This window comes from Epinephelus lanceolatus, chromosome 14, assembly GCF_041903045.1.
Source record: "Epinephelus lanceolatus isolate andai-2023 chromosome 14, ASM4190304v1, whole genome shotgun sequence".
Taxonomy (NCBI): Eukaryota; Metazoa; Chordata; class Actinopteri; order Perciformes; family Serranidae; genus Epinephelus; species Epinephelus lanceolatus.
The window spans coordinates 16,531,501-16,546,837 of record NC_135747.1 but is presented as its reverse complement, the minus strand read 5'-3'; the positions used below and the strand labels follow the sequence as shown (position 1 = coordinate 16,546,837).

Below are 15,337 nucleotides of genomic sequence, written 5' to 3'. Positions count from 1 at the left end.
ATTTAATGACATCACTACTTAAGTTATGTCAGGTCACGTGGCAGCTACCTGATTTGTTGGAGTGTCTCTACAGCAGAAACAAAGCAGGCGTCTTTACTGCTGGACACAATCTGTCATAAGAGCAAAGATAACCTGTTATAGACGACAACACCACAGATGCAACAGCACACTTTAACCCTGTGTAGGAATCAAAGCTGCAGCATGAGGAGAAAATAGTACATTTATTAACTGACCTGCTTTTTCTCCCCCAGAATTGACATCCACAGCGGCCAGAACTTCCTACAAGACAAACAAAAAGTAAGCACACAGCTCTCAGCTGGTATTTTAACTATGCAGGGCTACATTGTTAATGTCAATGTCATTTCGAGACAGCGTTTGTGGGTGTACAAATAAATGTGTGTGTCTATGTGTGAATGTACACACTCACTCCTGCACTCCCAGAAAGCTGAGCAGTGACTGGTCGGGGTGTTTGTTGAGTCGGAGGATGCGCTCCCAGTACTGGGCCTCCTCCTGCTCCTCCTGCAGGCAGTACAGCGTAAAGAGAGGAGGGTAGAGTCTAGGGAGCAGCTGAGGGAGGAGCAGAGAGGAGCAGCTCACCACCAGAACGCCACTGGAGGACATGGTGGAGAAAGAGGAGGAGGAGGAGGAGAGAAAGGGAGATAAAGGTTTTAAGTAATACAACCTGTTTATTTTGGTAACACTGAGACAAGGTGACACATTTTAATAGGGATCCTTCTGACTGAGTATAACCATTGTATCTGCTCAGATATCATCACTGCCTCTAGGTCTATTTTCATATGTGTGTGTGTTCATGTATGTCTGTGTGTATTCTTAGGGCTCATTTATGCTCCCTTTACACATGAAAATGTATACGTCCGTTTCAAACGATGTTACTGTTACTGCCCACATACTTCCATGCGCCCTTTACGTTGGCATGGATGTTAACCAATATATCCACCAGGAGGCAGCCCAGAGTCAAAAGTTTATGACAACAACAAACTCAAAAACAAACATGGCGACTGTGGAGGAGATATTGATAATGTACCTCTTGCATAAAAGACAAAAACAGAGGAGGCGGTGGTCGGTGAGGCCGTTAAATACATCGCGACTGGAGGACGGAGAATTCTTTTCTCTAGTACTGCCGATGAAAGAAATTGAATTGTTATTTCTTCTTCGTGTCTCACTAGAGCTACGTATCAGGTAGTGACAGCAACACTGCCCCCACGGTTCCCGGTGGTACTGCTCCGTTTAGCTTTATGGAAACGTGCAGAAATACGGACGAAATGAACGCGGAACACAGACAGAAGGCTCCGTCCGTATCCGGATCCGTATTTAACGTTGAGCATAAATGAGTCTTTACACTCACCATTGCTCTGCTTTGTTAGAGTTGCGTCTGCTTTTTGATGGAGAGGCAGGAGGGTCTGGGATGATGCCGCCATCTTCTGGTAACCCTGGGAACAGAAACCTACAGGCAACAATAAGTGCTTTTAAGTAAAGTGTCTGAAATAATTTTTAAATAGACCATGTAAAGTACATTAGATGCATGTGTACAGACGGCTGTGGGCTGAACAGTTAAGACTCAAACAGAGAGCTTGAATCTACCTGACGATGCTGTAGAAATGTGTGAGGTAGGCCAGAACTTCCTGGACAGCCTGCCTGAGCAGCCTGCGGTTGGATCCCACACCAACGTAAGTCATCCTGTAGACTGTCACCAAAGTCTCCACCAGCCAGCCCAGAGGGTGGTGAGGGGTCTCACATGCCTGATACATAATCATGGTCATACAAACAGAGACATGCACACTTAAGTATTACAGCAACAAAACAACAGACAAAAGAACAAATGGTGTTTTCCTTTGTCTGAGACTAAGGCAGTACTGTACTGACCCTTCTTAAAGGGTAACCTCAGTATTTTTCAACCTGGACTTTTTTCCCCCCCATGTTTTTGGGACAATGGTCAATACTGGACCAATTTCAAAACTGTTGTCACAAAAAAAAAAGAATACTTCGCACATCTATTCCCAAACAGGTACGTAGGAGAGGGACGAGCAGAAAAAGAAACCCCACCACACTGTCTAAAGGCCAAAACACACCAGCAGCAAATGCTGCATGTCAAAAATTATGCGTTGGTGCTCCTGGATGTGCCACCCAGCGGCACTTTGCCCCACTGTCCTATTTCCAGCCTAGCTGACCCTGGAATTAAATGCATTTTTCCCCCACTCACTCTCTGCTAATACCAGCTCCGGTAGTAGATCTTCTCCTCTGCTCCTGTGACAACTCGACTCCTCTCCTCACCATGGATGCATAAAAAGAACTGTTGCTGTTGCTGTCTCAGGTGTCAAAGACTGGATGACAAGCGACTTGTTGAGGTCCAGAAATATTCTGAGCTAAACGACCCACAATCCCGTCATTATAAAGATGGTGGCCAAGTAGATATTGCCTGGCGAGTCATAGCTCCTCGAGATCGACTCTTCAGGTGAAAAATCAACTTTTATCAGGGGCTCTCCACACATGATTTTAAGCTAACGCAGAGGTGGAAGAGGTACAGATCTTCAGTAAAAGCAGTAATAACTTTGTGTGGTCATCTGTTAACAAGCTGCAGTGCTATGCATCCAATGTGTGCTAGAGGCACTTGACGCGTCACATGATGTGGCATGCTGCGGTGGTGTCGGTGTGTTTTAAGCTTAACTTGCAAAAATAATGATTTTAATGCAATGTTTCGGTAACTAGACCTTCATCAGGCGAAAAAACAACAACAAAAAAACCTTGATGAAGGCCAAATTACTGTAACGTCGCATTAAAAACTGTTGTGCCTATTAGTTACTGAGCCACAAAAAACATGGGAATATATGTTCCAGGTTTGAAAATACTTAAGTTTTCTTTTGAGGTACTTTGAACATACTTCTGCAAAAAGTACATTTCCTTATGTCTACTCCTTACAAAGGTTCCCTCTTCACTTATTCTCATCAGATGAAGCAAAATAGAATATCTACTTGACAGTTTATTAGTTTAGTACACCCAGCTAAAATTAATGCAGTCCAATGTAACAGTCCTGCAATAAATCAAACCCTCATGAAGGTTACCATGTTCAGTTTTGCTCAATATGTTTAAAGGTGTTGATTTAACTAGTTTGTGGTGCTGCTGAATTGTTTTATGATATATTAAGAGGTATTTCTAATATTTTGTCCACCAAGTTATAACAATAAGGGAGGACAAAACAGTAGAAGCACCTCTTGTTCGAGTAAATTTCCTTCAGGGCTGTTGTATCAGGCTGCATTTCATGCTTTCTACCTTACAAATCAATGCACAGATTATTATGGAGACAGAATTTTTATGTACAAAGCCACATGTACCTTGATGAGGTATCTCCGTATGTTGTCATAGTTTGCAGTGGTCACTGGTTCTCCATGCTGAGGAATAAACTCCAAACCCTCCAATACTTTACTCTGAGACCTGCTAAGATCTGGGCTGCAAAACACACACACGCAAACATATACTCACCAAATCTGATATACAGCTGTATATTTAAGAATGGTATGACACCATTTACATTTCCTTCTGCGTGTGTGTGTGTTGCTTTATCTACCTGTGCCGTCGTGCAGTTGCTATAGTGACAGCGATGTTGTCCCAGGCTGCAGTCCTCTCTCCTCTCCCAGCAGCATCACAGCCCAGTCGACTCCAGCATTCATCAAACACACAGAGCCACCTCTGACCTGCTGGCACCACGTACTGACCTGTCCTGCTGCACACGCACACATTAAACCTTTTTAAAATGCCAAACACAACACGAGCACTAGATTACACAAACCCTGTCTTAGGCTTGAATATCTTGTTTCCAGAAACACCCACCAGCCTGACAATAATTTTCACAATAGATAAACACAACACACATTAAAATTCGCACAAAGAAAAGGCACAGAGATGACTACACATAAACAGCTCACAGACCACAGGACTAGCAGCGCAACACAAGTGCTTCACATTACATTTGTAAAAAAACATCAGCTCAGGATGCATGTTGTTTTTTAAGAAAAGTACAAAGTAATACTCACAGCAGGCTGTTTCTCTCTTTGTTCTCTGGCTCATCTACGGCTGGTTTGATGTACGTTCCAACCACCTTCAGCCCTGCAGTCCACTCTCCACTGAACAAGCCCTCCAGACAGTCACCGTTAGCCAGGGACAAAACACCCTGAGCAAGAAGGGAAGAGGAGAAATGATTGTGTTGGAAGTTATGTTCAACGTTTTGCAGTTGTAGAAGTCAAGTTTTTTTGGTTACTGAATAGGACCTCTTGCTAATGACGTAAACCATTTTGCTTTGATAACTGTGAGATTTTAAGTTGGGATTAAGTCTAAAAGACAAGTAACTTAGTTCCCAATTACTCGTGTCCTAAACGAGGAAACCAAGTTACATTACAAAGTTGTAAAAATCATTAGACATGGACAAGATACTGTTATGGACATACATAGCCTCAACACACAGATAAAAAGTGACAGAGATGATTCCTACCTTCCCATTGACAGTCCAGTCATCAGAAAACTCCCCATGTAAAGCCGTGTCATCATCTGACACCAACAGACCTGGACCCTGATAGAAAACAATAAATAAATGAACAATTACATGCTCAATTTATTCATTTTTTATTTATTTATTTTTTTAAAGATATTTTTTGGGGCATTTTTAGCCTTTATTTGATAGGACAGACACGTGTGAAGGGGAGAGAGAGGGGGAGTGACATGCAGCAAAGGGCCACAGGCTGGAGTCGAACCCGGGCCGCTGCAACAACAGCCTTGTACATGGGGCGCCTGCTCTACCACTAAGCCACCGACGCCCCGCTCAATTTATTTTTTGGGTGGATTTTTGCCTGAAGTCATCTGGTACCTACAGCTCATGTGAGAAAATCAAAACTCAGTGGCGCCACCCCCTGTCTTTAAGTGGCACTACACATCAAAGCATCCTCATACAAATTATCCACCTGCTTTTATTTCTTAATATATTTAATAGGTTTGTGTCTTAAAATAGAATTAAAGATAATAAATATGACATGATAAAAACAGCAAACCTATCTAGATTATCTTATATCATAAACACTATTTTCTGGACCAAAATCTACAGGTGATCCAGGTTTAAAGCTCCTCAGACAAATGTCATTAATTGTTGTGTGCATTTGTATCTCTTTACATCCAGAAGTCTGTACTTTACGGTGAACTTACACACATCTTGTTGTCTCTGAAGGAGCCTTCAAAGTACACACCGCACTGGGTAACAACCACAGCGTTGCCATGCCGCTGCTCGTCCAACCACAGTCCCATGTACTTCTCACCTCTGGGAAGAGCACATGACAGCAATGAGTGGTGACAGTTATTGAGTTGTTGTTATTCAGTCATTGCACATTCAGTAGAGACAGGAAACCGTGTGTTTGCAGAGAGGACTTTACACTTACATTTAATAATAAGAGCAAACTGTGCTAATAATTCACCAGCTGTCAAATACATTTTTCAGGTTATGTTAGGAAATGCACATGTTCTCCTAAAATTGAAAATAGTCTTTTTTTCTTAAATAGCTGTTTTTCTCAAGATTGAGCAACATTCCTAAGAGTCACAGGAGTCAAAACCATTAATCAGACCTGGTGATGTCATCACACACTCCATATCCTGTCTTCCTGCCGTGGACCCAGTGGCCGATGAAAACACTGGAGGACTTCTTAGCCAGCTTACCGGAGCTGAGCATGCCGTAACCGTGCCGCTGCCCATCACAGAAACAGCCCTCGTACACCTCACCATTGGCATACCTAAGCAGAAGACGACATGTATACACACACAGATAGTGGACGACTGTATGTTAATGTAAGAGGAGGAAACCACTAAGGCTGACAGGCTTGTGGGTGTGGGAGTCAGAATGATGACCAAAGACTTAATATTGCTTTAACACACCTGCTTGGGGTCAAGTCCTGCTTCTTAACACCAGACATGACCCCTGTGACTCAGTTATTCACAATTCGTACACAGGCCTTTTGTCCCAAGCTTCTCTCTATGTTACTACAAAGACAGTAAAAAAACAGTGTACTGACTTGTACTTGCCGAAACCATGGATCTTGCCATCTCTCCAGTGTCCTTGATAGCTGTCTGCCTTGTTCAGAGCTTTGTTAGGTATTATACACTCTCCATAGCTGAGAAAAAGAAAGAACAATTGTTCAGAAATGTTGAAACAGCAGTTAATCACACAGATATGAGTAACAACAACCAACATCTGGTTTCACTATTTCAGGCATTCTAGATGTTTGAACGTAACAGGATTAAAAATTAAAGCTGGTCACCTCCACTATTTTCTGTTGCTGCAAGTATTTTCATATTATATTCTCTGATCACAGGTCTCTGTGTCATATTGGAAATGAACAACATTAACCAGCTCTTTAGTACTTCAACAGTTTAATGTGTACTTACCCATCCTCCTGTCCATTCTTGAAGTTTCCGCTGTAGGTCCGTCCATCCGGCCACTTCATGGTGCCTCTGTAAAGGCAAATACATTTAACTATCTATGCACAAAGCAAGTTTTACACTCTGTGGCCATTTAATTAGCTACTTCAAGGTAGAATAAACTGGATTCTTTATTTTAACAAAGTCTGTATTCAGCAATGCTGGGACATTGTTCACAGTCCAAATTTGACTTCATTTACTCCCTGCACATTCTGTGACTGATCATTCATTCACTGTCACACTGTTCTATTTGCCCCTGAAACCATCTTATGGTACCCCACCTGTGGTTTTGCATTACTGTTATCCTACTAGGTATGAGCTGGGAGCAGAATCAGAGTCAGAAATGGTTTATTGTAAGTAGGTTTGCACACACAAGCAATCTGACTTGGTGATTTTGGTGCACCACAATCCACACAGTGCGAAAGTATAAAAATACATATCAAATAAAAATCAGACAACAACAATGTGTTATTAAAATGCCTGTTTTTAAAGTGTATTCTTCCTCATGGTGCATTCAAGGACACTCCGATGTCCAGTATGTTCTATTGGGCTGACAAAAACAATGAACAAACTTGAAAATACATGTCATGAACACACCCATATGCAAACATTATTCAGTACACACTGTAGCTGCAGAGATGGAGATGAGATAGGCACACTTACATACACACAAACACACACACACACATATACACACAGAGAAACAAACATGCTCTCTAACCTGCCATGAACTCGTCCTGCCAGCCAGCCCCCGGTGTACTTGGCGTCTTTAAACCGACCCTCTCCAGTGAACGAGTAGGAGGCTGTGCGAGACATTGCTGTCACCCCCGGCGACGACCCCTGACCTGCACCACCCAGCACCTGATCCACCGCCTGGTTAAGAGACCGTAGCCACTTGTTCTGAAGAGAGACAGAACACAAAAGGGAAGTTTTTCAGAAAGAATGGCCGCATGAAAAACAGGCAGAAAACAGCAGGGAAATCTGAATTACAGATGGTAACATCTTAAATATTAATCATTATGCGTAGACAGAAATTTCAGTGCCTCCTGACTAAAGTCACAAAAATTTGCTGGTCATATTTGCATTTCCAATGGTGCCAGTTTCATACAAGTAATTCAATCAGATGTTTAAGAAAAGAAAATCAGATGCAGATAATTGGTGTGTCTCAATTCAGTACCGGTACCAAACGGTACCTTATTTCGGTACTTTTTAACCCTATGGGCCCTAGGCCTTTTTTGGGGGTATTTTTTACTACCTTTACTTTTAAGCTCATATCACAGTCATTATAAAGACTACATACACACGCTATATCTTGTTTTTTCAGGACAATCTGGGCTAACCAGATTTGCCATCATTTCATGTCCTTCTATGTGCCTGTATTTTATATTAATTTTATATCAATGAAAAAAACAAATCTGTGTGCCTAAAATCTTACATTTTTACATGTATCTCACCATGGCAAGTTGGAAGTTGACATATTCTGCCATATATGAAGAGAGGAGACTCTCTGGAATCTGGCAATATAAGAACCATGATGCTGGGACATTCTGTCACTTCACAGCTGTCCAAAACATGTGGTTTGTGCCAGGCGGACATGATTGCCAGTATTTTTTCATTATTGCAAGAAATTCCATTGACTCATTCACAAGTCAAAAATGTGTTTTATCTGAACGAAACATGCAAAATTTACATCTAAGATCATAGAAAAATAGTCAACCAAGTGCAATGATGTCCTCCAAGATAATATTTGTTTTTCAGTTTCAGTTATATATTGGGGAGACATTTTGGGCATTGGTGGAGGGACACACATGTCCCCCTCAATGTAAATGGTGACTACTGCCCTGTCAGCATGCATAATTAGGCTGCAGTTGTCTGGGTGCGCAAAGGTGAAGTGGCTGGTCTTGTCATACAAAGTTTGATGGAGTGTCAACTGGACAATGTGGAGATGTTTGCATCTTGAAAGCTGGACTACAAATGTGGATAGACAGGGAGAAACACACGCAAGCCTAAGACGTGGTAAGATACGATATTCCTCACTATATGAAGTGACTGACAACAAGATCTGTATAATGGATTGTAAAGAAATTCGTCAGGTTTTTATGTTGTAGACAATTGATCTGGATTTATAGCGTGATGGGATGACAGCACAATGATGTGTGTGGTCCTGCGCTTTCATGTGATATGCGTGGCATTTCTGTGCGAGCCTGTGTTCGCGAGTAATCCATCCAAGAGTAATGTGTGTGCAAAGCTGTATAAAAACTCTGTTATAGATCATTTTATTGTAATTTTTCGCTGTGAAAACATTGGATTACCGACAAGTGCTTGGCCTTGTCGGAAAGCTACAATTCTGCTGTTTCCGCTGATATGCATGGCTTCTCGCTAGGACGCACGGTCGCGGAGAAAATCCACAGAGAAGAACGGGTGTGAATTTGGACGCACTATGCGTCGTTCGGGCCCATAGTCTAAACTTCTCAGTTTCAACATTTTATTGAGAACATTTAGGAACAGTGCTGCACGTTAACTTTTGTCTGCACATTGTTTTTGTCGCCATTGTTGCTGAGTCTGAGGTGCGAGTCATGCGCTCTCGCTCCGCCTCCACCTCAGGTACCGAAATTTGGAACCGTTTCATTTTAAGTGAATCGGTACTCTGTAGTACCGACGTGAATCGGTACCAAGTACAAAAAGTACCGAGTTTCGGTACCCAACCCTATCTATCACTGAAGCTTGAATATCTCTGAGATAAAAAACTAAAAGTATTTATCCGCGTATTAGCAAAGTTGTTTTGTTGTCAGCTGTTGAATATGATGCTTGCAGCAGATGACCAAATAAAATACAAAAAGCTATTAGCAATACAAAACCCAAGTCCCATCACTATTATCACAAAATTTCTTAATACTTATTAATATTGAAAAAACAATGACAATATTATTCTACATCAAGCAGCTAGCTACAATATTTTGTTCATAATATTGATTTTTTTCCTAAATTTGGAGCATCATTTGCAAAACACAGTTTGCAATAAAACTTTATGAATGACACACCAAGCTGTGATAAGTGGGTATTAAGTGTATAAACTATAAATGTACCTTCTCTTGTGGTGTCGAGGCCACTACAGTGAAACTCTCCTCCGGACATGTGATTTTGATGGCATAGCTGAAGACACACAACACAAGGGCAGTAATAAACGTCATCTGTATCAAAGTTCTTAAAAAATGCCACAAAATGTTTTACAAGGTGAGATAATGCAAGGGGAAAAAAATCAAAGTACAAAGAGAACTGAATATATTAAATTGGGGTTGATAACACAGTAAGCTAAATAGTGTGAGATGTTGTCATTTGGAACAAAAATGTACGATACCTGTTTTTACTAGTTTTGGGGAATTAAAAAAAATCTGACAAAATAGATGGATATAACAAGTCAGAATCTAATTTGAAGCATGTTGATATCTGGGCTTAGACTCAACCTGCGTCAGGTACAATCAAGATCCAGCTGCTGTAAGCCAGCTAAAAATCATTTTTCAATCTATGACACAGGCATCAGCCTTAACTACTGTATATGATGTAGTTCCAGGGACAGATCCAGATATCAGTGATGCAGCAAGCCACCACAGAGCACTGAAGTCCCTTATATTGCAGTTCATCTACTAACCACTAGACGCTAAATCCCACAAACTGAGTTATTAAAAAGTCAGTGAAGAGGACTAATTTAACTTCCTCCGATATGTGTCTCTGAGGAAATGGTTACCTGGATATGGTTTACAGAGAGGTATGTTTCATGCCAAGTTTATTTTAGTTGACAGCCATAATGTTTGCCTGTTACTTGACCAGCTTCTGCTCCATTCAAACCAATGACCTGATAGGGATTTTCTGGGTGGTAAATTCAAAATCCAAGATTTTAAAAAAATCCCTTCAGACCTGGCTGACATCACACTGTGTCCAAACCATGGTGGGGCTTTAGTGTAACACTACCATACATGTGGACGTGAGTAAGATGTCCTGTGTTCATTACTCATCATCATAAACACTGATGTCTCACTGATTTTACTGTAACATCCACTACTTTTTATCAGCATTAGTCATGTTATGTTGACATTCATTGTCTGGATTAACAGAAAAAACACAAAAAAGACTCACAGTCCACTGCTGTCATCAGTGACTGGTTTCACCCACAGACAGCTCAGAGGGTAGACGTGATGAGTGGAGAACTGCAGAGAGAGACAGAGCAGTGGTTAAGCTTTTTTATCATCATCTTTCTGCAGGTGGGAAACACTGATAGTTTTCACATTATCTGAGACTACCAAATCAGTGTTTTGGAAATTACCAAATCCAGATTGTGTGTGTGAGTGAGAGAGAAATGACCAATAGATTCTTCTTCGTGTGTCTCATAGTAGTGATGCATTTTCTAGTGAATTAGGGAAGTTACACAAAACATCACAAATGTTATTTCACTTTCACTTTTATGTGCATGTGAGGAATGTTGATTGAGATGTCACTGAACACCACGTCCTGACTCTATTACAAAAATCACATATTTGTCAATAGTTTCCTCCATGGACTTATTTCATTAATGTTTCCACATAACTTCTGTTTTGTTAAGTTAATTTAACTAAACCAGAACACACTAAACCAAACGTATACTTCCCAAAGCATACATTAGGTTTGTTGATTAACTAATCTCAAGTAAGTTTCAATCCGGAATCTAAAAATGTACAGTGTGCTTAGGGAATGATTAGCATCAGTGGCTAGTATATGTGATTCATTGATAACGTGCTGAATGTGACAAACACTGATCCTTTCAGTTTAACTTTGTCCGGTTTAACTCAAAAAAGTGGTGGTCAACTATCAAATTCATGAGGCAAGCTGCTTATAAATGTGCAATGCAGAATTAACACAATGTCAAAGGTCTACTACACAACACAGGACATGAACCCAACACCACAGGGAGAGAAACAGGACAGGTTTCACCATCATCTGCTGTCTATTAACACACCGGCCCACACCAAACACATAGGAAGGCAAACTATTAGTCAGGGATCAGTAGCAAACTGGTTTATACACACAGCACAAGTCAACAGTAAATATATTGTCCTCCAAGTTGTCGTGTGGACTCATCAGTGAGGTTGTTGTCTCTTGCATCACATGCTGTTGAAAGCTACAATGCAGTGGTGAGTTGCATCCTTTCACACCAGAAGGAGCTACTGCAACTATGACCTAATCTATTTTCACCACTAACTGATGAACGTTACTGTTGCAAACACCTCTAAACTAAAATCCACACACTCACACTGCAGCCTGTTTGGTAGCGGCTGAAGCTAAGAACCAGTAATCAGGGCAGTATGTACAAAATAAATGTTAACACAGGATATCTGCAATGCTACGGTATGCAGTATTACAAAGCCAGATGTTTATTCAGTTAGTCTACCCTCAGTGAGGTGGACAAAGTATTAACAAATAACACAACACTTACTTTCAATAAATTATTCCAGTAAAACATAAAATTAACATTTTAACTATTCATGAAAGTACGATTTAGTTAGGGCAGATGCGCCTACTAAACTGGCACCTGAAAAATGTGTTGGGTTTTGTATGAACAGTTTCTTTAACATCACATATAGTCCTGTGTTAGCATTCATTTATTTGCTTACTAATCCCATGTGAACCTGTCAGAGTGTAAGCACTGAACAGAGGCCAGCCAACCCATGCTGCTGCAGCACAAAGCTCAGTGTGGTTAAACTGGGTAAACTGGTGTCAGATATACTTACAAGGTTTTGAGAGGGAATGGCACCCTGAGTGAATGAAAGATACAGTGTACAAATATAAACATTATCTGCAAAACATGGCAGATGTCCAGAAACACCAGAAAACCGATCCAGTGTCTCATCTGAACAAGACTAACACAGAGCCTGTGGATTGTGAGGTTAATTTAAAAATATTTCTTAACAGATGGGTCCATTGTGCTCACTCCGCCCTGCTGTGGACACTGTTAGCAAATCATATTTTTGTATCAACTTCTCTTTGTAGAGATTTACTGGTGTCCATCGCACCAAGTAGAAGAAAAAATACCATCATTTAGCCTTTTTGTACAGGTTTTCTGTGTTGCATGTGTGTGTACCTGCGTGTGCACCAGTGTGTCATTGAACAGTATGAACCAGTGGTTGGAGAACCGCCCGGCGTTTTGCAGAGTCAGAGTTCTGTTGCTGCTTTCACACACCACACGACGCTGCGGGAGACGCAGGACCTCCTGATGAACAAACACACATATGTTTGCTGATTCAAATCAAACAAAACAACTGTGCGTTACACTTCAGAGTAGATTTAGTAGAGGGGCATTCTGTACTTATGAATTAGACACTTGTTGAGACTTTCTGTACCACTCAGAAAACTAGTCAAAGAAAATCTACATCATTACATTTGTAGCTTTAATCTGCATATCAATGCAGTCAGCTGAAATCCTTCACTTTTTGGTGACCTTCAACTAAAGTTCCACGAAGGCTGTCATTTGGTTTCCATCTGAGCACCCCTCTATTTAACATATCTGCTTAGTGAATTGGTTTGAGACCTCAGAGATCATTTTAAGGGTATATTCTCTTCGTCTTTTGTTTATCGTAGTTTGGCAATGTTTGGCAACTCTAAATGTCTTCTCACCACAGTTCAATCAGGAAGAATGATAGCAGATTTAAATAACACAGAGTTGTGCTCACAGTAGTTTTTCCAGAGTGGGTCTTCCAGAAGAGGAAGGTTGTCTCAGCCTCCTTCTTCTTCCTCAGCAGCGACATGGACAGGGAGTCATATTGACTACAACCCTGTTGCAGGCACTGATATTCTGTAGTTAACTGCAGGGGAAAACAAAGTGAAAGAGGTTTAAATTTATTCACTTTTTTAATGTGAGGACATAAAGGAGAGTCCATCTGGCCAGCTCTTACAAAAGTGTACATCTGTTAACAGATCAGAGTTCAGCCTGACCACTGCAACAAATCTGCCATTTCAATTCTGCCCACAAAATGAGGAAGATAGAGAGGGATATTTCTACTCCGCTGTAATAAATATGATGAGGACTAACTTCATTAAAATAACAACAAAGTACACAAGAAAGCGTAAACCTCGGCCAAGACGGAAACCTTCTCAAAATGTGCTTTTTGTAATAGCAGAAAATATAGTATACAGTACGTCACATTGCTCCTAAAATATCCACTCTCAAGAGCTTGAAGGAACAATGAGTATGTTGAAGAGACTGAACAACAATTAATCTATTAAATAATCTATTAACTGCTCAATTCAGAAGTTAAGGCTCATTCTCTTCATATGTTAACAAGGAAATAAATGACTGTTAAGCTTTTATTTGTCATTTTAAAAAAAGTCTTTTGTTTAAGGCTAAATACCTCTAATACTTATGTGATAATTGTTGTTGAGTATTTATGTTATATTATTTGACCCACAGGAACTTTGTTTAATTGTAACAATACACTTAAAACTTGTTTTGTTTAATCATTCTTACTATATCTCTTTCAAGTCTTTATCTAAAAACAGGTGTTGCAAAATGGGGAGCATCTTACATTTGAGCCAATACAAAGACAGTAATACATTACAGTATGTCCAAAGTTACTCAATCATGGGAAACAAAGACATTTACAGAAAGTGAAAGAAAGGAGAAAAAGGAGGAAGATCAAAAGAGCATTTCTCTCCGCACCACGTCGTAACAGGCTGCCAGTTTGAGCAGGACTCGACTGTACTGGTGGAGCTGCTGCAGAGGCCAGTACAACAAGGACACCAGGTCAACATCACCACTGGCAGACTGGTCTGACACACACAGCTGAGCCAGCGTGGTCTGCTTAGAGCCTAAACACTCGCTGGACAGAAACACACAGAGAGATACAAAGAGATATAGGACACTTTTAGGACTCATTATCTTCAGCATTTTCATCTAAATGTGTGTTTGTTTTCAGCTGATGGGAGCTAATCCATTTTCTTGTATGAAAACTTGCTTTCTGACTGCACAGAATCGCTTACTGTGTTTTAAACTTATATGTTTAGGGGGAAAACTACAGAAGAGCTGGTTATTTAGCATGAGCATGATCATCTGAATGTGTGGTGAATGTTTTCTGTGCTTACATTAAAATTGTCTTTTGACCAGAGGTGCACAGTTGCTGGAGGCCTCCGTAGTGGCACTTGCACAGGCCTAGTAATTAATGTGCATTTTTTGGGCGAGGCCAAGTGAAGTGTGCTGTAATATGCAAGTGAAATGTGTGTAGAAAAATAAAGGAGCTCACAGTGAGAGTTTATGGAGTGATTGGAATCCACCCATCACCTGGAAGTTACCTACTGAAGAACAATACCTGGAGAGAGACAGACACACACAGAGAGACGGAGAGATGTTCATTTGGTTTTTAGACTCAATTCAACTACTGGATACAATATAAAACTTCAAAAACTACTAAGTCCTTGGTGAAAACAACTTGTGCCCTCCATTTTATTATCAGCAGCATTCTTACTTTATATTTTCCAACAACACGTCCACTCCTTGCACTATCTACTGTCAACAGAAACTGTACACTTTGATTTTATTTGCTCTGAAAAAACAGAGCCGCCTTCCTGGTTTGAGTCTTAAACCCATGTAAATGATTTTCCAGATTCTTTCAAACAAGCCCAAAGAGTAGAATACTGTAACTGAGGAAACAACGTTGTTTGGCTACAGTCTGGAAAAGAATAATTAAAAAGTTATGCTTTAAGTTTGAGACAAATAATATAAGCTGCTAATCATAATAATAATAAATTATATTTTTATAATAATTAGAGCCACAGCATTTGCCTATAGAGTGACTGCCTGGTTATATGAGAGTTTAATACAGTCTTTGTAATGAACTGGCAC

At 40.5% G+C, this 15,337-nt stretch overlaps 1 protein-coding gene across 4 annotated transcripts in view; it reads right to left on the bottom strand.

Moving 5' to 3' along the window:
• Positions 1-15,337, bottom strand: part of LOC117251677 (alsin-like) — a 33,168-nt gene that overhangs the window by 5,394 nt on the left and 12,437 nt on the right. For 2 of the 4 annotated variants that reach the window (XM_078174403.1, XM_033618175.2), the window contains exons 18-38: positions 14,739-14,804; positions 14,159-14,318; positions 13,173-13,304; positions 12,584-12,712; positions 12,234-12,257; positions 10,606-10,676; positions 9,558-9,624; positions 7,193-7,371; positions 6,439-6,504; positions 6,066-6,164; positions 5,622-5,786; positions 5,209-5,320; positions 4,505-4,582; positions 4,050-4,186; positions 3,584-3,739; positions 3,351-3,465; positions 1,603-1,760; positions 1,367-1,465; positions 428-610; positions 234-279; positions 49-110 (exon numbers count right to left, since the gene is read on the bottom strand). In XM_078174403.1, the coding sequence (XP_078030529.1) occupies positions 49-110; positions 234-279; positions 428-610; positions 1,367-1,465; positions 1,603-1,760; positions 3,351-3,465; positions 3,584-3,739; positions 4,050-4,186; positions 4,505-4,582; positions 5,209-5,320; positions 5,622-5,786; positions 6,066-6,164; positions 6,439-6,504; positions 7,193-7,371; positions 9,558-9,624; positions 10,606-10,676; positions 12,234-12,257; positions 12,584-12,712; positions 13,173-13,304; positions 14,159-14,318; positions 14,739-14,804 (2,304 nt within the window). The remainder of the gene's footprint in view (positions 1-48; positions 111-233; positions 280-427; positions 611-1,366; positions 1,466-1,602; positions 1,761-3,350; positions 3,466-3,583; positions 3,740-4,049; positions 4,187-4,504; positions 4,583-5,208; positions 5,321-5,621; positions 5,787-6,065; positions 6,165-6,438; positions 6,505-7,192; positions 7,372-9,557; positions 9,625-10,605; positions 10,677-12,233; positions 12,258-12,583; positions 12,713-13,172; positions 13,305-14,158; positions 14,319-14,738; positions 14,805-15,337) is intronic. The other 2 variants (XM_078174404.1, XM_078174405.1) reach the window with 2 other exon arrangements.